Source organism: Cryptotermes secundus, unplaced genomic scaffold (genome assembly GCF_002891405.2).
Source record: "Cryptotermes secundus unplaced genomic scaffold, Csec_1.0 scaffold307, whole genome shotgun sequence".
Classification (NCBI taxonomy): domain Eukaryota; kingdom Metazoa; phylum Arthropoda; class Insecta; order Blattodea; family Kalotermitidae; genus Cryptotermes; species Cryptotermes secundus.
The window spans coordinates 535,092-559,119 of NW_019738353.1; the positions used below are offsets into that span (position 1 = coordinate 535,092).

The window sequence follows — 24,028 nt, forward strand, 5'->3', positions numbered from 1 at the left end:
ATGTTTGTCCTTGAGTGTAGTGATGACCGCTCGCGTTAGGCCCACACACTCGCATACCAGAATGCGCAGTCAGCAATGTTACGTCAGTGTCTGCCATTCATGTGTCATGTATAGTGCTTGGAACCCTAACGACAACTTTGACATGGCATGCGAGTTTTTTGTAGTTCAATTCAATGGCTTCATGTCACTCACAAGTTAGTTTGATGTTACGTACATTTTTAACATTACAGAAACCACATATTCCTGCCAGTTTTAATATGTATTTGGTAATCAACAAGTGTGTAACACAATGTCAAAGTTTCACACTTCTCTGGCCATTATCTCCGTAACCATTCAACTTTGGACATAGGTGTTTTGGGTTATATCGGCATACTTTAACATAAGGAACACCCTCCCAAAGTCTGGCACATTCCTCATGGGACACCCTGTATACAATACTGCTGTTTATATGATTTATGTCTCTGTGACTAACTACTTGCAGCAGACACCTGCTTGAGAAGCTAAAAGGTTGTTGCTACTCAATAAATTTCCCACCTTTTACAGAATCTTTAGGTTCATGACTCTCAAAGCCCTGCAATTCAATTGTCATTCTAAAAAAATTACAAGACTGCAAATCAACACCTATTTTAAATGAACCACTAATTATGCCATAAATTTCATCACAGGCTATATAATTTTCTGTTTCAGACAAATTTGTGGGCATATACCTAAATCATAAAGCTTTCAAACATTACTAATTACATTTTTAAGTATCCACTTTTTATCCCAGACTTTCTTAATCTACAAGTTCTGGTCTATCACAATTCTCATGCGAGATAAGATTGAGACCTTCCACAGCTAAGTGACATTAACTGCAGCTCCAACTTTAGACTTTTCTTTAAATATATTATGGCTCACATTAATGAAAGAATTCAAAACTGCAAGGAGAAGGTTACTTGTATAATCCACCAGGTAGAATGCAAGCAGTTAGCCCAGTGAAAATTAATGCTTACTGCTTCACTTACATGCTAAATTTCCTCAACAGTTTTAAGCTCTCAAAGTCACATAAAATGACTCCTTAGTGATCATTTGTTTTTCTTACAATGTTGACAAGGTCCCAGTTCTCTTTGTGGTTTACTTCATGACACTGTCAATAACTTGAATATATAGCACTGAATAGCAGGATCACAGATGAATAATAAATCAGAAAGTGTCTGAAAGCAAGAGATCATGGTTGTAACCGATCTGCCGACCCCAGCTGGATTTAATTTAGTACCATGTTTTGATCCAGGTAAATTAACATGTTTGGTTAGGTTTACTTGTAACCTACAGCAAATGGACGAGAGGTACATAGGCTATATCTTCCCCTCAAGAAGGAGTTTTAGCCCAAACTCCCAAAGGAAAATGACAAAAGAAAAATGACTGGTCAACGCAGAGGTGAAGTGAAAGAGAAGCTTGGCCCTTTAGAAAGTCACACAAAATTTTACTTGTCTGAATCCTTTGAGAATACAATATGTGACAGTTTTGAACCCATAACTTAAAAGATGGGTGGTCTCTCAACTCCAAGCCAAACTTAACATTTGTCAAGCTACTGACAGGATTTACGTTAAGTTTTAGCACCTAAATTCCCTGTAATACCTAAACGGATTGGGGGAATACTTAATTAGTGTACTCCCATTTTTTGAAAATGACCAATCCTCGTAATTTAGGGAGTTGACTTGTGGACTGAGACAACTCCGAGAGTTTCGAGGAGAAGGCATTCTGCAAAAAGTCTTATTCCAGATCGCAAACCATTCGGACGCAGATCCTGCAAAAAGTCGTATTACAGATCGCAAACTATTCGGATGCAAATTCTGCAAAAAGTCGTATTACAGATCGCAAGCCATTTGGACGCAAATCTGCAAAAAGTGGTATTCCGGACTACAAACCATTTGGATGCAAATTCAATCTAGTGAGGTAGTGGCGGCCACTATGGACAAGAGTTTAATAAAGTGTCTTGTGGAACAAAGCGCGCGCGCGCGCGTGTGTGTGTGTGTGTGTGTGTGTGTGTTATAACAGGAGTTCCCACTTCCCTTCCTGAGCGAGACCTTGCCAAACGGCCTGAGGACAGAATCTTAGCTCTACCGGCGGAACTAGCTACCCATGACCACTATCCCCTTATCAATCCTTCACACCTGTCCTAAATCTGTAAACTGATAGTAGCAGTTTACTGGCGCCCAAAGAAAACCCATTGTCCTAAAGATCAGATGTGTGTAAGTAGGATAAGTGAAGCAGGGTAAAGCCAGCTGTAGCCACCACTGCCCGTAGCAGTCCAGCAGCCAGCGACGTAAAGACCAACACAAGAGGACGAGTAGAAGAACATGACGCCCAACGTAAGGGCTAACGACAATTATAATAACATGGCACCCGACATAGAGGCCCAATGAGAGGATTATAAGAAGATGGCGCTTCCAAACGTGTAGGCAAACGGTTACATGGTCTAACTGAGGTACTATCCTGGCATACCCATCTGCAAAGTGACTGATTCACTACTTTAGGAACAGTTCCTGTCAGTGATACCTCTACATTCTTATGCCTCTTGACATGGCTGTGCACTTCCAAATCAGGGCTTCTACTCAAAGAACGTTTCTCACCCACTTTAACATATAATGTGAACAGACATTTTCTGAGATAAAATTAAAGAAGACAGAAGTTGCAACTGCAGTAACCAATGACCACCTGGGAGCAACGGTCCATGTACATCTGCATCATGACCCCCCTCTTATGCTTTTTTATTAATTACTCAATAAATGTATGCTATATGTTTTGATGTTCTTGAATTTCTTTAGATTAACACTTATGCCAGCATCCTGCAAAAGAATGGTGCCAGTGCTTACTGTCTTCAGTAGGGTAACAGATTTAAAACATTACATAATTTATCCTTTGTTCTATTCCCATACGGAACTGCAGAGTAAGGATCTATGTATGATAAACAAATATAAATTTTCACCTAAAATTTGAGAATCAGTAATCCCAGTGTATTACATTGATTAATAAACTGCAATATTAGGACACATTCAAACATGAAATGATATAATACTGTCATGTGTCTGAAATTAATACAATTGTTTGACATGTCACACTCAGGCTGGAGTAATGAGGCTGTTTCTCATAGTTACTGATACATCCACAACTCTGTTCCTCTTATAAAGCACTGTGTTTTAATAAGTAAAAAATATTTCTTGGCAAATACCATATTGTGCTGCACATTATTTTGAGTGTGCTCAGTTGTTCTCCCATGATTTGTGCAAGTTGTCTAGGTGTTCATGTGCTCTCTGACTAACATTCAAAGATGGATGTACTTCTAGTAATCCTTCAGTCTTCATTAAGCTTAAGCCACACAGACCTGAAACCAAATAAATAACTTTTTCATGAGATCTGACATTCTTCCAGCACTCATCCCTCAAACTACGATATTCTGGGGTGTGACATCACAAAGTCTGACAGGCAGTTACCAACATTCTGGAAGATGGAGTCAGTATGCTCCTCCAAAATAATGGTAGCTATCTACCATACTACTGGTGATGCATCCCAGAATATTAGTTAAAAAAATAATTGTATGGGAGACCTGTGTAAAACAGTCTACTTAATTAGGACATGTTGTCATTTAACTCCACTCCAACTGCTTGTAATAACACAAACTAAAATCCAGTAGTTTCAAGCATTATTAAGGAAACACACATTTTTCCTAATTTTTTTTTAATATCATGTTCCCCACAAATCTTACAAATAGACCCTCCATAAGAATAATGCACATGTAGCGAACACCAAGCATGCTCCACAGTGGCTGCAGGGCCATCTCATCTAGTTTAATTTCCATGCCACTTCTACTGTGATGATTTATGCAACTTTAAGAGCAAGACAGCTTACTCACAAATGCAAATGCTTCTGAACAAACTCGTTAAAAGAGCTGCCTTTTGTTGTATTTTCCCAGGTTGGCAAAAGACCAATAAAATAGTTTTGCTTTTTGTCTTCTGATCTGAACATGAAGAATTAATTGTTGGGTAGAAGGCAGAAGATAAAAGTCACCATGTCAAGTGCATTATGGAGCACAGCTCACAATTTACCTGCCATCTGCATCCAGAATTATTAAAACTGGGTCATCCATGACAATTATTATTGTTTCCATGTACTACTTTTCAAGGATATGAAACTAACTTATTTTAATATTACATATTAGATTTACAATTTGCTGCACCCTTAATACTGAAATGACAGTGACTGTCCAAACTAGCTGCAGGTTGTGCATCACTGAGAGAGCAGTACATACATACATACGTACATAAAGACACAAAGTTAAGCTGACTCACCCATATAAGTATGCAATGGATCTGGTGATGTGTCAATATATTTAGATAAGCCACCCATAATGGGGTCTTGTGTGGAAAGAATGTAGTTCTTGTTCTGCTTGAAATCAATCATTTCAAACACCCCAAGAATCTGCAACACATAAAAAAGATATAATTACTTTAAACTTCAGCTTTACCTTTCAAGCATGCTAATGGTCTTCAGCCATGGTCACATCCATATGCAAGAAGTCTGTTCAGACTTACAGTGGTGGATGACACTGTCAAGATTAAACTGCAGCAGAACAGGAATAAACTTTGGAATAATCCTTCACTCAGCAGATCAGACAAAGGACAGAATATCCTGCATCAGAACCCAAATTTTACAGTGGACAGGCACCATGTATTGCAGTGTCAAGTCAGATGTAATATCAGTGTTGACTGAACTCCCTACTGAGTGTGCAGATGAAAGCTTGACCGTGCCTTTGTTCAGGATATGGACCAGTAGTGGGCTTTTGCAAACATAGTCATGAACTCTTTGTGTTGTATAAAAATTTCCTTGGCTGACTTCATGACTATTAGCTTCTCAAGAAAGTCTCTGCTCAATGAAATGGGTTAGCTGGTTCAGGTTCTTGGTGTAAACTCCTTCCTGGTTCCCCTCTGTGTGAGCCTGACTCTGCGCAAAGTCAAATTCTCTGTATGTTTCCTCACATCTGGTTGAAAGGTAGTTATATATTGTCTATACAGCAGCAGCAAAAGCGGGTGACAGTTTACTTATCTGGACAAGAGGCTCAAATTTTGCTTTCAACACATTCATTGCCATGCCCCCATAATTATTATTATTAGAGGGTGGGTTTCCCCATGCACTTAGACCAGTTATTGGTCCATTGTGCGCCCCCCTTTAATTTCTACTGTCACCATACTCTACCGGTACTGGTGCGTGCTATCAGCCCCGTTCAGCCAATGAGGTCGGCCCTTGGTACCTGATATTTCCCCCATCTACCAGAGGCATTGGAAACTACTTGGGCGGGAAATGTGTTGCCTAATTTTGCTCAGAGGTCTCCTAGAGACATGAGGATCTTTTACGTGCTGTAAATCTATGACACGGGACCCACAGCTTAAAGTCCCTCCCAGAGAACTTGTTCCCTGAATTTTTCCGCTCCACGACCTCCGCCGGGTTTGAACCCGTGTACCTTGAGTCATGAGGTGGGAACGTTACCCCTAGACTACGGAGGCCACTGCCATGCCCGCATACTGGGATTTCACCTTTTGACCAGCAATTTTACCATAGAAACTGGAAGAGAATAAGTGAAAAACAATCAAAAATCATTAATAAGATTGTTTCTTACAGTATTATATGTCTCACTTCATTTATATTGCATAAAACAGTGTCACTATGAACTCACTGATGCATTGTCAAAACATCCTTATTAAAAAATTGAACACTCATGAAATATTTATCATAAAACCTTTATAAATATTCGTCAATGTGAAGTGGGAACCAAAAGTGTGGATGTGTCAATACAGTCCATTTTGTCTGCTGGGTTATGTTTTAACTTCTGCTCGGGATTTAATAGCCAACAATTGCACAGTACATGATCCAGAGTCTACAATTCATATCCAAGTCATGAAATAACCTGCATTCTTATGCACCAGTTTTTGTTTCGCCCACAACAGGATGATAGCATAACCACTATTCAAGGGTCTACTTCAAGAATTTGTGAGTTGTGTCTGTGTGTCTGGTTGTATCAGACATCTTCAGCATATTCCTCTAAACTAAACTGGCAGTAGTTAAGCCTATAGTTTCAAAAATGTCTACTGAAATGTCATCATATAAAATTTGCAATAATAAATCAACATGCAGTATCACCTCATTCACAGGTTGGAACTGCATTTCCAACTGGCCAATGACAGGTCACTCTTCAAACCCTAACACTCCAGCCTTCAGAGACACCAAATACTAAAATTCTCATTTTTTACTCTTTGTAATTTATATATGCTTTTTGAATGCCTGATAGTATGTTTCGTGTGTCATGCTGTACATTTCTGTGTGGACTGAGTATATACAAGTATACAGGTTGTCCCAGGAGGAATGTGCCAGACTTCGGGAGGGCGTTCCTTATGTTAAAGTATGCTGATATAACCCAAAACATCTATGTCCAAAGTTGAACGGTTACGGAGATAATGGCCCGAGAAAAGTGAGGTCTTTTGGCGGGTCCACACACTGTACCTGTCAGCTGAGAAGTCTTATCTATGTTTGTCCTTGAGTGTGGTGATTCACACTAGCAGTAAGCTTATGTGCTACCTTCAGGGTACGTTGCGGCCGCGTTGTGAATGGATGGTAAATTAGTTGTGCAGAGTTGCTGAAATGCCCTTAGTGTTTTCACATGTGGAACATTGTGATATGCATTTTGTGTATGGATTTTGCGGTGGCAATGCACGTGCTGCTGTTGAAGAATGCCAATGGATCGACAGTTTCCATCTCAAAGTGTATTTACGCGAATTCACCAGACATTGTGTGATACTGTTTCTCTTCCGAGTGTTTCTGTGCACTCTGAAAGGGAGGATGTACGAATGAGAAACACATGAGAGAACATTCTTGAGATGGTTCAGAGAAGTCCGCGTCTGTCCACTCGTAGAATGGCCTCTCGCATTGGCATATCACGTATGCAGGTGTGGCGAACTTTACATGATGAAGAGTTGTATCCTTACCATGATCAAAGGGTACAACATCTGGAACCAGGCGACCATGCTCAGCATATGGATTTCTGCCACTGGATAGAAGCTCATCCCCAACTGTTAAGCATCATTTTATTCAGTGAGGAGGCGTCTTTTACCCTGGATGGTGTAAATAATTTATGAAATGTGCATACGTGGTCCCATAATAATCCACACAAGACAATAGTAACGAAATTCCAAGAGATTTTCTGTGAATGTATGGTGTGGTGTGCTTGGGAACAGGTTGTTCGGACCTTTAGTGTTTCACAAAAATTTAACTGGAAACATGTATGAAGCCTTCCTGAGGAGTGAGTTACCATGTTTGCTGGAAGATATTGCAGCTGGCGGAGGACACTTTGAACAATTAGTATAAAGCAGGTACTGTATTTTAGTAGTTATGTAGTCGGTTTATACCAGAATGCGCAGTCAGCCATGTTACGTCAGCGCTTGCCATGCATGTGTCATGTATAATGCTTGGAAACCTAAGGACAACTATGACATGTCGTGCGAGTTTTTTTGTAGTTCAATTTAATGGCTTCATGTCACTCATGAGTTAGTTTGATGTTACAAACATTATTACCATTACAGAAACCACACATTCCTGACAGTTTTAATATGTATTTGCTAATCAACAAGTGTGTAACACCTGTCCAAGTTTCACACTTCTCTGTCCATTATCTCCGTAACCGTTCAACTTTGGACACAGGTGTTTTGGGTTATATCGGCATACTTTAACATAAGGAACACCCTCCCGAAGTCTGGCACATTCCTCCTGGGACACCCTGTATATATCTGTGTGTGTGTGTGTGTGTGTGTGTTGGGGACATATTGTTTTTAACATATTGTCACATGTCACAGTGACTAAAGACGGGTTTTGGATTGGTAATTGGATTTATTAACCACCTACAGGTTGTAACTAAATTAATTATTACACTACTGCTGATTTATGCAATTTACATTCACTCCACACTAATCTTCTCAGTCTATTTCCAATAGTGCTCACTATCCATTTTCTGGCAACGGATTTATAACATAGAACTATAAAAGTCTCACTAAATTACTCACTCCCAATACTGATGTACCACAGCATATGTAATGTCACACACTGTCTTCTAATTCTTCTTCTGGCCACACTGCTTTTCCCTTGGAACTTTGGAACTCAAGTGAAGTCCATCTATTACTCACTCCTCGAGCTTACAACTGCCTGCAAACAACCTTTCCTGTCCCCCACAAATCTTCAGCATGGACCTACATAATATTCTGTTCTGCTTGCTAAACACAACAGTGCCTCCTTACTGCTGTCAGTTTAATCTTGGAGGTCTCCCATCAAACTCTTGAGTATCAACTTCAATACAACCCCAGTGGGCCTAGGCCTCCCTCCATGAAACTCTCCGTTTTACTTCGGTTTACTAGATCTTAGACATATGGTAGGACTCCTTGGGCGGGTGATCAGCTCGTTGCAAGGCCTCTACCTGTACACAAACATCCATGCCCTGAGTGGGATGCAAACCCACGATCCCGGCTTCTGAGTGAGCGAAGACAGTGCATGCCCTAGACCGCTTGGCTCCATGACTGGCAAACATTTTACTTGCCTAAACAATTTTTTTTTTTGTGGATGACATGTCCCTCTTAAAAAGAAACAAAATCTCCTGAGACATAAGCGTTAAGTTTTAAGTCCCTTGCTATATCATTTCCATCAGAAACGATTTTCCATAAAAATTTATTCTTATGTAATCACATATTTTTCTGGAATTGTCATCATTCTTACAGATTATTAAAAATATAATATTTGAGGTTCTTACAATATCGAATACCCATTTAACAAACTACGTGGAATCTCATCCCAGAAGTTTGTAAACTCTTATTAAAAGTGTTCCTATATCATCACACTCATCACCAGAATCATCCTAGATTACAGCTTTGTTGAAATTCATACTGATTTAACAGAAACTCCTTGTAAGCAGCAGAATTTAGAGAAGACTTTTCTTGACCAACAATGGTATAGACAGGAACTTCCTTATGTTCCATTGCTGGTTACATGAAAACCTAACAGCTATATACAACTCTCTCAACTCCACCACTATGAAAAGCAAGGTTGTCTTTAAGCTTGACACACTTAATCACTGGGCAAGAAGAGCTGACAACTTGGAGCTCCCGAGTTTCACCTTACCTTCAGTAATCCTCCCAACCAAAAAGAGTAACAAGTATCCACTGGTTTGTTTGGTCTGCCCTGAAAACCCGAGATCTGGCGTGCAAGGCCCCACCTTCGTAACCCATCTAACTGAAAACACAGATCATGAGTAACTCACACTTTGTACATTCAGACTTGCTGGGAAATGCATCAAACTTCTCTGTTCAGGAGAAAATATTTATTATGCCTACATACTCTTGAACATATTGTCACATGTTGGGTGTATAACGCGACAAATAACTTCACGCCGTATTGGATATAGCGAATTTTATTTCACACTTGCTCTTACAACCACACCTTTTACAATCTCACAACTACTGCTATCTGCAGTATTACTATTACTTGGCCGCATACTCTTCCCTGGCCAACTCGTAACTCCCTCTTGAATAGTCTTCGCTGCTCCTTATTTAGCCCCGTTACGGACAACACAGAAAACAATTATGTAATAGGCACCACTGTTGTCTGACGCCGTGTTTGCCGATAGCCTAGCAACGCTGTCGGGAGTTGTTTACTGCTGAGTAGCAACGGCGGCATCCCATGTTACGTCACCGTGGTAGGGGGCAGGGTGTTGACTGGCCTATTACCATAGCAATGGCAACACTCTGAAGGTGTTACGTCACCAATGGCAGGGTAGGGGAAGGAGTGTTGACTTGTAAGATTTGAGGCTTGAAGACTGCTTTCTTCAGAGTGTTGACTTGTCTGTTACCATAGTAACAACAGCGCTCCAATGCCACCACGTCACCGCTGGGGAGGGAGGGGGTGTCCTCCATAGTGCAACACATCACAACATGTTGAATTACCAATATTTCAGCAACATTTATTCATACAGTGCTGGTACCATTAGAGCAGTGTTCCGCAACTGGTGTGCCATCACAAGGTGAAAGGTGTGACGCGAACTTTTACCTATTGTAAGAAATTAATTGTCGAATTTAATTAGTTTTATTTTATCCCAGTTACCGTGTTTCATATGCTTGTATTTTATTCTCAGCCACTGCACTGATTAAATAAGATGATGCTTGTTTATTCTTTATTACATGCCGTGATTTTTTATGTACAGTAATGTTGTATTCTAAGAAATTAAACGTAAATTATTGTTGAAGAAAGCAGTCTTTTGGGATTTGGCACCGTGTATAAGTGGTGTTAACTGATGTTTCGGAGGAACGTATCGCCTCCATCTTCTTCATAGTCACCGCCGTGAAAGCCTCAAATCTTATGTAAATTATTGTTGTTGTTATATCATAGTTTTCATTATTGATTTATTTTTATTTTTCTCGCATCTAAGCGGCTTCTTTGATAAACTTGCCGCATGTTCTGTGTACGTGCTTTTCCTTAAACCTGCAGGGATTAGCAAGGGTTTCCTTGTCTTTTATAATGCTACGAATATTTTGGTTATCACGAGGAAAAGTGTTAACGCAAATATTTGAACTTAATGAGAAGGTACGTGCATTTTTGACTGTTGAGGGGCATGAGTGTGCAGATTTATTTGCAGATGATGAATGGGTATGTAAGTTGGCATATCTTTCCGATATTTTCATACACTTGAATGAGCTGAACAGAAAGATGCAAGGTAGGAACGAAAATAAACTAACTAATATGGATAAGCTATAAGGATTTGTAAATAAGCTGAATTTGTGGATACAGAGAATTACAGATGGGTCGTTTGAGATGTTCCCGACTGTCTAGTCACTTGCTGACGGCAATACAGTGGTGATGTACACAATTAAAGAACATTTAGAAATGCTGCAGCAGAAATTCAATAAGAATTTTGGAGAGAGACTACAAGATTTCGACTGGGTTCGTGATCCATTCGTTTCAAATTCAGAACATCTTCTGACTAATATACAAGAGGAACTTGCAGATTTAGAAGCAGACAGAACACTGAAACTAAAACTTCTTGAAGTGCCTTTGGATATGTTTTGGTTGGCAATAAGGAGTGAATACCTGGCTATCTCTGAGATGGCAGTTAATGTGTTATTGCCATTTTGAACTACATATTTGTGTGAACTGGACTTCTCGACTTTAACTGAAATTAAGACATCAAAGAGGGAGCGGCTCAAATCCATTGATGGAGAAATAAGACTTCCGTTGTCAACGACTCCATCACGGATCAGTCACCTGTGTGCAGCTATGCAGGTGCAAGTATCACACTGAAGTTATGAGTAGAATTACTGTATTTACTTTAATAGTAATATAGTGTATTTTTAACACTCTACAGTGAACTGTTAATAAAAGCACGAGTCAATTTCTGTTTAATGATAATAAAAATAATAATATTATAGTAATAAGTTGATCACATTACGTATTTATATTAATTGTCTGATATCATGTGATTTTGAGGGGAATAACATTTTGGTGTGCCGTGTTCAGTCATGGATAGTTCATGGTTTGCTGTGAGTAGAAAAGGGCTGCGGAACACTGCATCAGAGCCATTGTCATGGGCTCCTATCTGCTACCCGACAGGTTGGTTGCTCAACAATACTGCGATTTTGTGGGAACAGTTCTACTGGAGGCTGCCTCAAGAGGCGTCTCTAGCTGTGAGGCAGAGGTTGTGGTTTCAGCCAGTGGAACTTCAACACACTATGGAGAAGATGTCCAGCAGTGGTTGAAGGTGACATGTCTGCAAAGGTGGAGTGGATATCGAAGGCTGATTACATGGCTTCCTCAGTTGCTGGATTTAACTCCAATGTCCCCCCCCCTCTTGTTGGAGACACCTGAAGGAGCACATTTATGGACTACTAAAGATCTCAAGGCAAGACTTCAAGCAACTGTGACAACAGCTGATACCAACATGAATGGACATGCTTAAGAGAATGCCATGTCACATAGGCATCTGCCTTGAAATGGATGGAGGCTGCTACAAATGTCTACTGTAACAACAAGGCACTCATGGTTGCATTATTTGACAATGTATCCTGAAAACTGAATGTTACAGGACATATGTTGTACAAATTTTTAACAAGGAATCACACTATGGAAAGCTTGTGCATGAATTTTGTTTCATATGTTGAAATTTGATGTGCATTAACTGACAACAAAAATATTAACTAGCTTAGTAGCATCTAAACTGGTGAAAATATATAGTCAATGATGATAAACTGGAAAGGATTTGGATAGAAATAGTTGTGACATAACCTACTATCACTGCATTTACTTGGCGGACTGAGGAAAACCACAAAAAACCCTCAGTCAGGACAGCCAATGTTCCAGCTCAGACTTGAGGTATCACCCCCAAAAAACAACTGAAGATAGAGGAAAAAAACAATCAGTCCACAATGGCACTTCCTGACCATGAACATAACCGGCACACACACATTCTACTGTAATCTATCCTTAGACCATCTTCAGTGCATACAACAAAAGCAGATCCTTATATTCATTCATTCATTCATCAGTAACTGTCAGATGACAGGTCCACAGTCTCTTCCAAAACAGTCCCCTCACTTAATGCGATCTTCTGTTTTTGGAAAGAGACTATCCAGGAAAAGTGATAATGTGGTAGTTTTTCCATTTGCTTTCCACATCGCAGTAAAACAGCCGTTCAAACCACTCTGGTCACGCCTGTTGCTATACGAACTTGAACCATCTCGAGCATCATTTGCTCTGTGCTTCAAGTCGCTGCTTCCGGCATCAGTTTTTGGTGTCTCTCTTCGTCTGATGCCTACCCTTTGACCTGTCCAGCAAGGGAGGCCCTGCCAGTAGCTACGCTACCGCTGGTATAGCTCTCAGGGTCCTTGGCATACTCAAACCCCCTCACCACGATAAGGTGGAGACACCAACAAAAGCAGATCCTTATATATATGCACATATTTGACCTCAAGAAGACTGCTCAGTTGCCATATTAACCTGAGTACTGAAATGATTCACACTGAACAGCACAAAACAATATGCAGTTGGTTACAGTACTGTATGCGCAAATACTAAACCAACTTTACTACTCATACAGAATACAGTAGTTCTGGCCTAAAATTTGACCACAATTTACTTTTGGTCAATATTTTATTCTAATTACCTGAATTTTAAAATGACATCTATTTATCTAGAAACAGAAACCTGATACAGCCCTTCAAGATACTTCCTACTACTGAAACAAAATACTGTCACTGCTGGATCCCATCTGAAGATAGTTTAATCTAGTTCATATTTTTATAACCCATATCCACAGCATCAATTTTAATATTATCATATATACCTCCATAATGATCTCTTCTCTTCTGACTTCCAAACCAAAATTTTACATGCATTTATCAGCCTTATTGTTTCAAAATTTCAACAGCTTGTACAAGGTATGGTTTGAACACTTGTGTGTGAGTCAGTCTTCTTTCATTTCACCATTAACCAAGAGCATTCCTCAACAGCAGCACTGCTGAAATTAATGTAGCAGGAAAATGGGTTTCAGACCCAGGGAGGGGCAAACTGAATTCTGGTGATAACTATGCAATTACTGAAACCTGCAGAACTGCCGAAGAATACCTGAACCACATTTGCTTCCCATTAATGAGTATCAATCCAGAAGCAAATCAGCAGCTTTCAATACATGTATACATTCTCTCAAATTAAACTCCATCTTCAGGTTAACGGGGGTATGCAGTAGCGTAGTTGGTTGAGGGGCCATACTGGGAGGTCATGGGTTCAAGTCCCTATGAGGTCATTGGATTTTTTCAATTGACCTAATCCTTCCAGCCGCACTATGGCCTGCGGGTTAACTCAGCATCTAACAGAAATGAGTACCAGGAATTAATTAAATAATTTTCCTGGGGAGTAAAGCGCAGCCGACACGTAAGGCTGACAACCTTACTGCCATCTTTGAGCCGACTGTCTAGATGTGGGACCCTCAACGCCTCATAGCCCTATGGGCCTTCACAGCCTGTTACAGGGATAGCTTTACTTTTTTTACTTTACTTTACTTCAGATTAACAGACAGAGGTAACTTGTAACTCAGAAACTTTGGTAAACACTGACCAGATTATAGGCCTAATCTTCTTTTGTATTTTTAATCAGTGAAAAATGAGAAATGAGATGATGATTATGAACAGTAAAATGTCAGAAAAAGTGGTCATGACTCAGTTTAAAGCTCTTTCTTGCACTGGCAATGACAAACTGAGGAAGACCATATGACTTATCAGAATGGCTGAATCAAAGAAAATTTAAAATTTGTGAATGTACTTAATTCCCTGTGCAGTTTGCTATATAATGGGTATGATATCTTCTACTCTGAAACATGAGTTAACCTTTATCACCCAGGAGCAAAGAAATTAAATCTCCTCCTGCTATGTCACTGGAAGCCGAATTTTAACTTGATGTTGATGACATTTATATTGTAAACATTACATGGTTAGCCTGGTGGAAGCTATGCATGCAGTTCCCACAAATTTGAGTTTAAATTATCTATTACAAAATGTGCTACATAACCTATAAAATCAGATTCTGACCCCTTGGATTATATGAAGATGATGGTTCCTTTTCCTATTTTGAAGCCTTTTATGCTACTTTACATTTAAAACACAGTGGTTATTAGATGTACCACCCGCTTTAATGCGTAAAAAAACTTTGCACTTTACCTGCAAAAATTTATTTATGGGTTTCATATGATTCTAAGAGTAAACATCGATTAAGTAAGATTTGAGGTTTTCACGGTGGTGACTATGAAGAAAGCAGTCTTCTGGGATGTGGCGCTGTGTAGATAATGACCTCCATCTTCAGGGTANGAGGCAATATGTTCCTCCGATATGTCGGTTAACACAATAACTACACAGCGCCACATCCCAGAAGACTGCTTTCTTCAAACATCGACTAGTTCACTATAAGGAATAAAACAACTGGACTTTGTGATGGAGATGAAGTGTGTATTTTGAATGGCAGGAAATGAACTTTTAAATACAGAATTATTTGAGTTAACATTTAATTTGATCACTACAACCAGTCAACTGAAGCATGAGGAATGGCCATCAGTTTACCTGTTTATTTGTAAAACAAGTGTTCAGTTGATTCATCAGTGCCAAGGTGGCCACAGCACAGAATGTTGTTCCCCCATGCGATTCCAGTTCAGGCGCCAGCGCGATGCCATAATCATAGGACTGAAACACAGTGCTGCAATTAACACCTATGGTCTCCTTATAGGTGTCCTTTCATCTCTTTAATTCTTCTCAGTCTTTGATGTGTAACCGCTCTTTTTATACTGCATAAGGCAATGTAGTCTACTATTGCTCACTTGCTTCAGAACCATCTAATGCATAAAGTGATCATTATGCAGTGCCATGTTGGTAATTAACAGAAAACTGACCAATGGGAAAGCCCCTTATATATGAGAAGAGATTTTGAGTACAAAAAGCAGAGCTCCTACACATTTACAAGACTGTCTTAATGAATAACCACTTTCATTGTTTCAGTACAGTTTATATTAAGAATAACCAGTACATGTTAGTAGCGGGAACTGTGACACAAATTTGTGACCCACACCATTTCTAGCACAGTTCTAGAGCATCTCAGTGCAAAAAGGAACTACTTCAAAATTCCTTCAATGACAGTAAATGACATAAACAGAACTCCATACATATTTTGTGAAACAGGAATTGGCAAAAATGACCACACACAATATTTAATCCCATTATCTTTTTTAATTTTTGAATTTATATGTAAGTTTTGTATATTATAATTTCATATTTTTCTGCCCATCTTCCACTCACTGACTCTTGTTTCATCTACTGAGTCACAATCAAATCAAAAGAAGAAATATTCTCTTGTTCCTTGCATGGGAATACAAGTGGCCTCTGCTGAGGCTGAGACCACAGTCACATTAAGAGTGAACACTGTTTACTACGTTCTAAGTGACAGACACAGCTTCCAAAAGGAGACTTCAAGAATAAGACAGAGCAGAACTGATTCTAGACATTGTTTCTGACAAAGACTGCCTGAAGATGAAGACATATATACCTCCTTTGTAAGTGAAAGACACTGGCAGTGACAATGAAAACAACACTGTACAGACAGACTTGATATAATGGTCTGACTCGACCTTCTGAACCAGTTATCCACACCCAGCTTTACAAGGGAGCCAGTGGTTGAGACAAAATGAGGCACCTCATATTACTCTACATCACTGGGCATTTCCATGTTCCTTTTGTATAAAATTTGACAGAAATAATATGGAAACACAAACAAAATGCAAACATGTAAGTTTTGAGGTTTTCACGGTGATGACTATGAAGAAAGTCGTCTTCTGGGTTTTGGTGCCGTATATTCTTCGTTTTGGCCGACGTTTCGGAGGAACGTATCACCTCCATCTTCAGCGATTCACCTGCTCTGAAGATGGAGGCGATATGTTCTTCCGAAACGTTGGCCAAAATGAAGAATACACGGCGCCAAAACCCAGAAGATGACTTTCTTCAAAATGCAAACATGTTGACAAGTATGTATCATTCTCCAGCAGAGAGTAATATCTGTGATGAACACTGAAATTCTCCGATATCAGCCACAGTACAAGGCTAATAAAAGATACGTGATACATGTGGACAAATCTGACCTCATGACACAGCAGCCAGATGTGGAACTGGATAAAAGCTGTTACTCCATCACCTAGGCCTTTCAATTCTGAAGAGCTTCAACCTCCTCACCTCCTGTGTCTCAAAATTATCACACTGACATTTCGAACTTGCATTTGACAGTGACTGAATACAAGATGTGGGAGGGTGCCTCAACCACAAACAAACCCCTCGCATCAGCCAACTGACACAAGTTCATGTACGACACCAAATATTGGCTCTTGGAAAGTAGACAAATTTGGTGTCATGTATGTTGAATAACAAATAAATAAATTATGACAAAATTTGTATGTATGCACTATGGGGGTTGTGTGCTAATCAATGTTTCATGCTCTACCATACAAAACTGAATGTCTGAAGACTCTCGAACACCATACTGTAATAAGCTGAACACACAAATGTAAGTAGATACTACAAGTGTCACTGTGTTTTCATAATACTTTTGCAGTAACCAAGTATAGGTAAAATAAGAGGCTAAGATGGCGTAGATTTTTTGAAATGGTTGATGAGCTATGCCAAGGCACATCTTGAAGCATCTCAGGATACCTGGGTCTCATTTTGAGGCTTTATAAGATAAAAAAGTAAGAATACATTGTAAGATTTGAGGCTTTCACGGCGGTGACTATGAAGAAAGCAGTCTTCTGGGATTTGGCACCATGTATATGTGGTGTTAACTGATGTGTCTGCTTTTACCGGTTCTCAGGTCTCTTCGCTTGCAGATTTCTCATATTTTTTCTTCTACCCTGAAGATGGAGGCGATACGTTCCTCCAAAACGTCGGTTAACACCACATATACACGGTGCCAAATCCCAGAAGACTGCCTTCTTCATAAGAATACATTCAAGGACAGAATACATTTACACAGAAACATTACAGTATCAAAGTGAGAAGAGTTTAATAAACATTTAAGTAACTGTGTGAACCGGTAGCATAAAGTGCTGCATCTAGCTGTTCCAAGTGTCCTCAGTGGCATCTCACCCTTTATTCACCTGAGTCAGACCTCATCCTGCCACTGCTGAGCTATCCTGTAATGACTCACCAAACTCTGACATTACCCACGACCCAGCATGACTGGTCAATTATTTATTTTATAATTACCTAACTTCACCGGAGAGTTAAGAGGCATCATCCTGAAAGAACATCCATGAATGGAAACAGTACTTGCATTTCTGCAATACAATTATGCGTGTGTGTATATTGATAGATAATATTTAATCAAATTTGAGCAACCAGAAGGCAAAAAGTTCCACACTGGTGCTCTGGGCCCAGGCTTGGCTGAGCTTCCCCACACCATAAAGTCATACAGTCTTCACCATCAGATGGAGACAGTCCAGTATTGATTGATTGATTGATCAGTAACTGTCAGATGACAGGTCCACAGTCTCTTCCAAAACAGTTCCTCCACTTAATGTGATCTTCTGTTTTTGGAAAGAGACTGTCCAGGAAAAGTGATAATGTGGTAGTTTTTCCATTTGCTTTCCACATCGCAGTACAACAGCCGTTCAAACCACTCTGGTCACGCCTGTTGCTATACGAACTTGAACCATCTCGAGCATCATTTGTTCTGTGCTTCAAGTCGCTGCTGATGACGCTGCTTCCGGCATCAGTTTTTGGTTTTTGGTGTCTCTCTTCGTCTGATGCCTACCCTTTGACCTGTCCAGCAAGGGAGGCCCTGCCAGTAGCTACGCTACCGCTGGTATAGCTCTCAGGGTCCTTGGCATACTCAAACCCCCTCACCACGATAAGGTGGAGACACCAACGAGGGGGAGTCCAGTATACGATTAAAAAAAAAATCAACAGTGAAGAGAGAGAAGGTTGGCTGTGCCTGAAACCAGTCTGAATATCACACGAAAGAGAAAATTCTCTGTCCTACCAGGAGTCGAACCCAAAGCACAAGTCACCTTCCTGTTTGCTATATGTAACTCAGAATGTTTCCTTACCATACTTCTTGTAATGTAGTTCACAGTCTTCTTTACATCCATAGCAGACCAGTCATGCAGTATGTAACAGATGCAAGCAGCACAGTACACAAACCTCATGTCACTTTCACTGCCAGCAAGAGTTGCACAGAAACTAGGAAAACAATACACAATTACTGTTCTGTATATGATTTGAAATTCTCACACTAGTTATGAAATGTCCTATCTTCTGGGCATAATTCCACATAGTCCATTGAATGTCTAGTTTGTTTCAGAAGAATAGGTCATTCTCATCTTCAGAGATCAAGAGAATGCCAAGCAAGAGACTGGCATGAAGCACACAGAAAGCAGAGGTGGTTTATTTCTTCCTTGGCTTGCAAGAAACCAGTGTAGGCCCTGCTCACTGTGGCTTCATGCTGGTGTCTTGCTCGGCTTCCTCTCCAACCCTAAAGATGGTGATATTTTCCTCCAAAACATCAGCTGATTTTCAATGGACTGCACAGCATTATGTCCCACAAGACAAAACTCTAAATTACTCTTCTATCCTGAATGTCATATTATCTAATTATTCAAATGCCACACATGTCAACTTCAGACATACACTCTATTCTGGGGAAAAGACTTTGCATTGCAACATTGTGTTTATTTAAATAACTCTACATAATGCTGTGAATATCACTTTCACTGAGTTCAGCAAGCAGTTTCAAACAACAGAAAACAGCACACAGTTACAGATATGGTATGTGTGGGTGTGTGTCTATATACATACAAATCCACCTGAATTTGCCATATACTTTTAAGTACTAAACATTATTTCTGGTACGAATGTAGACTTCTTGGTACGTGTACTAGCAGCAGCAGTAGCTGCAGCCATTATTTTTATTAAACTCTCCTTCTACGAAAGAGTGAACTATAAATCAGGCTGCATATGCTACATGTTAGTTATCCAGAAACTGCAACCGCTCGCTCCCAGCAAAGATCAATGGCAGATTATACACTATCATTTGAATATCAAATTAAATATAAACTTGTAATCAATCTTCCATGTTAGGTGGATCCCCTGTCACCACGGCATGGTGTATCCTCAGGTTGCAGATGGAGGGAAGTTGCGAATATATTGAATAAGCAGTCTCAGACTGCTGACAAGGGGCGTTCGTCCAGCTTGGGGGTTCGGCGTGGGGCTAACAACTCCTCACCAGATAAAATAACTTTGTTATGAAAATGCACAAAAAGCCTCGGACCTGGACGGATCCTCTGGATCAACGACCTAAGCTAAAGAAAACAGACATGAGATTTGCTACATGGAATGTTAGAAGCATGTACAGGGCAGGTTTGCTCAGGGCAGTGGCAGAAGAAGTCTTAAAATATAAGTTACATTTAGTGGGAGTACAGGAGGCCAGATGGGATGGAGGTGGCATAGCACCAGCAGGCAAATATGCATTTTTCAAGGAAAGAGGAATGAAAATCATGAATTTCGTACATAAGAGAATCATATCAGCAGTTAAGAGGGTAGAGTTCGTTAGTGATAGGATATCATATATAATACTAAAAGGTCGCTGGTGTGACATCATCGTTATCAATATTCACGCCCCAACAGAAGATGAAATTGGTGACATAAAGTACAGGTTCTATGAAGCATTATAAATTATAAATTTAATGGTTTATTTAGTTTCTGCTCCTTGTGATGGGTAGATAATTTTCTCATGACAATCTGAGTATTATACAGATGACTATACATACAAGTGGCTGGAAATTTCACTGGACTGATAACTTTTTATTTAATAGTTCAGGGTGTGGAGGCCACAGACGTTTCGGGGAGGATAACGTATGTACAACCGATTCTCACCCCTGGAGTAAATTAAATTTTGCCTGACTCAGCCAGATTTGTTGTTACTGTGGGGGAGTGGGGGCAGTGCGCCTACTGACGCCATGATTATGAAAGGGAACCCATCAGTCTTTAGGTCTTGAACAGATGGCAGAAGGTTTCAGAATTAAATATGTATGATTGTAGTATATATGGTGAGTTTGAAAGCTGTTTCAGTAACACATAGCATCACTTGTATTGCTATGTAAAATTTTATCATTTGAAGTTTAATGACTGACATACCTTTCAGCAATGTTGGACTCACAATACAGCAATCCTCATGCTGTCACTACAAATTCTAGTTTGAAATTTTATATTTCATTTATATATTTTAACAATAAATCAAAAGCACAATCTTCTCAGTACCATAAATTTAAAAAAACAATGACATTACAAATTACTGTTATGTAGTGACTGCTTCATCAAAGAAAATTATGAAAATCTGGATTTCTCACACTATCAAAACTAACCTGCCATCCTCCTGCTGTAAAGCCTTCACACCTTCGATGATTGCTGCCCTGTTGACTCTAGACAAATTGTCCCCCAGTATAACCAAACTAGCAAGACCTGTGTATGTCATGGCCAAATGTCCACATTCATATACTGTTGAGCAATCTGATTCACCTCGTGTGAAGATTAATGTACTGGAACCTTGAAATCCACATCTTTTCAAAGATGAGTCTATGGAGAAGACAAAACACTGCAATATAAACAAACTCACAAACAACATATAAAAAAAGTAAGTAAAGTAAAGGTATCCCTGTAACAGGTTCTGGAGGCCCATAGGGTTGTGAGATGTTGAAGTTCCCACATTTTCTAGACAATCGGCTCATAGATGGCGATAATGTTGTCAGCCTTACATGCCGGCCGCCCTTTAACTCCAAGAACATTCCAAGAATATTCCTGGTACTCATTTCTGTTAGAGGCTGAGTCGACTGCAGGGCCATAGTGCAGTTGGAAGGATTAGGTAAACTGAAAAAATCCAATGACCTCGTCAGGAGCCGATCTCGTGATCTTCCAGCTTGTAGCATAGTGCCTCAACCAACTACACTACTGTGTGCCCCCTCAAACAACATATGCACCACCCAACAATGATTTAAGCCCTTCTTACATAGATCTATCTTATTTACAAAATCATGCCATTATGAAAAAAGATGTAAACTTTATTAAACATTAGTATATTGCTTGGTCTAGAAGTAAACACAGAGGAACTAAAGTATATGTTCATGTCTCATTGCCAGATTACATAGGTAATGAATCCTTATGAAAATGTGGGAAAGTTCAAATGTTTGGAAATGACTGTAACAAATAAAAATTACATTCATAAAGAAATTATATACAGACTAAGGGAATGTTTTCTGCCATTCACATCAGAATATACTGCCTTCCCTTCTGCTATCTAGCTAAATCTGGCTAAAGATTATCAGCATAGCACATAAAATTCTAATTTCAGTCGTTTTACATGGGCATGAAATCTGGTCTCAGCCTAAGAGAGGAGCAAAAAGACTGACAGGGTTAGAGAACAGTGTGCTGAGGATAATATTTGGACCTAAGAGAGAGGGAGCAATGGGCTGCAGAAGACTGAAAAATCTTCATAATTTGTACCCTTCACCCAAGATCTTCAAACCAAAACAGAAGACAAGTATCATGCATGTGACAGGAGATAAATACACACAACACTTCTATCTGGAGAGTTAAAAGGGTGAAACTACTTTGGAGACTTCAGCACAGATGGAAGGGCAACATATGTTAGAGAAATAGAATGTGAGGTGTTGACTGCATTCAGGTGGCTCAAAATAGGGTTGAATGGTGGGACCTTGTGAACACAGAAATGAACAGTATGAAATACCATCTGCAGGAATGGTATGGCCAATTCCCAGTGGACAAGACTGCAGTGAGGCTGGAAAAGAATGCTCCATAACTGATATCTGGCTAGACTCCAAAAATTTGCTGGTATTGATACTGCTCTTGTGTATTTGCACCACCCAGAATTGAGCAGTGTTGCCAACATTTTGGAGGTTCATGGCACCTCTATCTTCTGGTTGAAGTGAACAAGGCATGCTAATGTTCATGTATATATAGTTTTTGATCCAATGGACACAGACCCACAAGAGAAAGTGGGGGGGAGTCCAGACAACTGGAACCGTGAGTAGGGAAATGTGACCAAAAACTCCTCTTTTATGAGCTGATGATGGCTTTTTGGTGCACTTTATTTTGATCTCATTTCCCTACTCACCATCCCAATAGCCTACACTATTTATTTATTTATGATCTATTTAATAATGCCCCCCAGTGACTCATGCCATAGAATAATCAGTGAATAAGAAATTGAAAAGGTTGTAGCAGTGGTCTTAGTATAATTTGAAATATAGCCCACTGAGGATAGCCATGAAAAACGGCAGTCAGGGTAGCTGGTGTCCTGGATGAGATTCAAACTGTAATTCCCCTGAATACAGATCAAAAGCATTACTGCTTCAGCAACTTCTTAATTCAGTGAACTGTCTCACCCTATCATTTTCACAGTGCAAAACCCCATGAACTAATTTGAAGCTGAAGGTGGCATTCTTGGTGCCTTTTCAGTTCAAGCTGTGAATTTACAGTCTGAAATTTTGTTGTTTTGTTCTGTAAATATTTTATTTCAGAATCATTTATTACGAAAAAAAAAAAGCAGTGCGGGTAAAACTCGTGAAAAAGCTGCTGACCTCCCTCATACAGGATGCACAGCCCTAACCTGTTTCCTCATGCAGATAAACTACTCTACAAAAAATATTACAATTTGGTGACAGTGTAATTGGTCTCATTATGCACACCCATACACATAGTGTCATACTTCTCACAAAATTTGTATTTTATTCATGCTTACACCAACGAAGTTAAATGTAACTGACCTGTTACCAAATTAGATTTGTTGGAGAAATATAAGGATATGTCTAACTTTTAACTTCACTGCTGTAATCACAGACTCCAGGTAATGGACACTTATTTCAGCATTAGCACTTCCTTCACATATTCATTACTTAACATCTTTCAGTTATCCAGTAAGTACAAAGATGCAAAGTAGTTAGAATAGATAACCATATGTATGATAAATTAAAGAAACTTACAATAACATCTGTTCTAATCTCCCCTTGTGTAACTACTGACCAAATACTGGCAATCCTGAGTATTAGTCTCACATGACAAGACTGAAACTGACATCTCGCAAGTGACATCTATGTCATGCTACTGAAGTGGTCAGATAAGGGGTCACAATCCAATACATATTCAATGAATTATGGCAAGCATTTGTGAACATGATCTATATTGTAAGATTTGAGGCTTTCACGGTGGTGACTATGAAGAAAGCAGTCTTCTGGGATTTGGCACCGTGTATATGTGGTGTTAACCGACGTTTCGGAGGAACGTATCGCCTCCACAACTCAGATGGAGGCGATACGTTCCTCCGAAACGTCGGTTAACACCACATATACACGGTGCCAAATCCCAGAAGACTG

The 24,028-nt window shown here is 39.6% G+C and overlaps 1 protein-coding gene across 2 annotated transcripts in view; it reads right to left on the reverse strand.

Moving 5' to 3' along the window:
• Positions 1 to 361: 361 nt before the first annotated feature.
• LOC111870764 (geranylgeranyl transferase type-1 subunit beta) overlaps positions 362 to 24,028 on the reverse strand; it is a 26,439-nt gene continuing 2,772 nt past the window's right edge. The window contains exons 2-8 of one of the 2 annotated variants that reach the window (XM_023863286.2): positions 21,005 to 21,215; positions 18,692 to 18,824; positions 15,168 to 15,287; positions 9,193 to 9,303; positions 4,329 to 4,458; positions 3,212 to 3,364; positions 362 to 1,193 (exon numbers count right to left, since the gene is read on the reverse strand). In XM_023863286.2, the coding sequence (XP_023719054.1) occupies positions 3,243 to 3,364; positions 4,329 to 4,458; positions 9,193 to 9,303; positions 15,168 to 15,287; positions 18,692 to 18,824; positions 21,005 to 21,215 (827 nt within the window). In that variant the 3' untranslated portion in view covers positions 362 to 1,193; positions 3,212 to 3,242. Of the gene's footprint in view, positions 1,194 to 1,441; positions 3,365 to 4,328; positions 4,459 to 9,192; positions 9,304 to 15,167; positions 15,288 to 18,691; positions 18,825 to 21,004; positions 21,216 to 24,028 lie in introns of those variants that run through there. The other variant, XM_023863285.2, reaches the window with a different exon arrangement.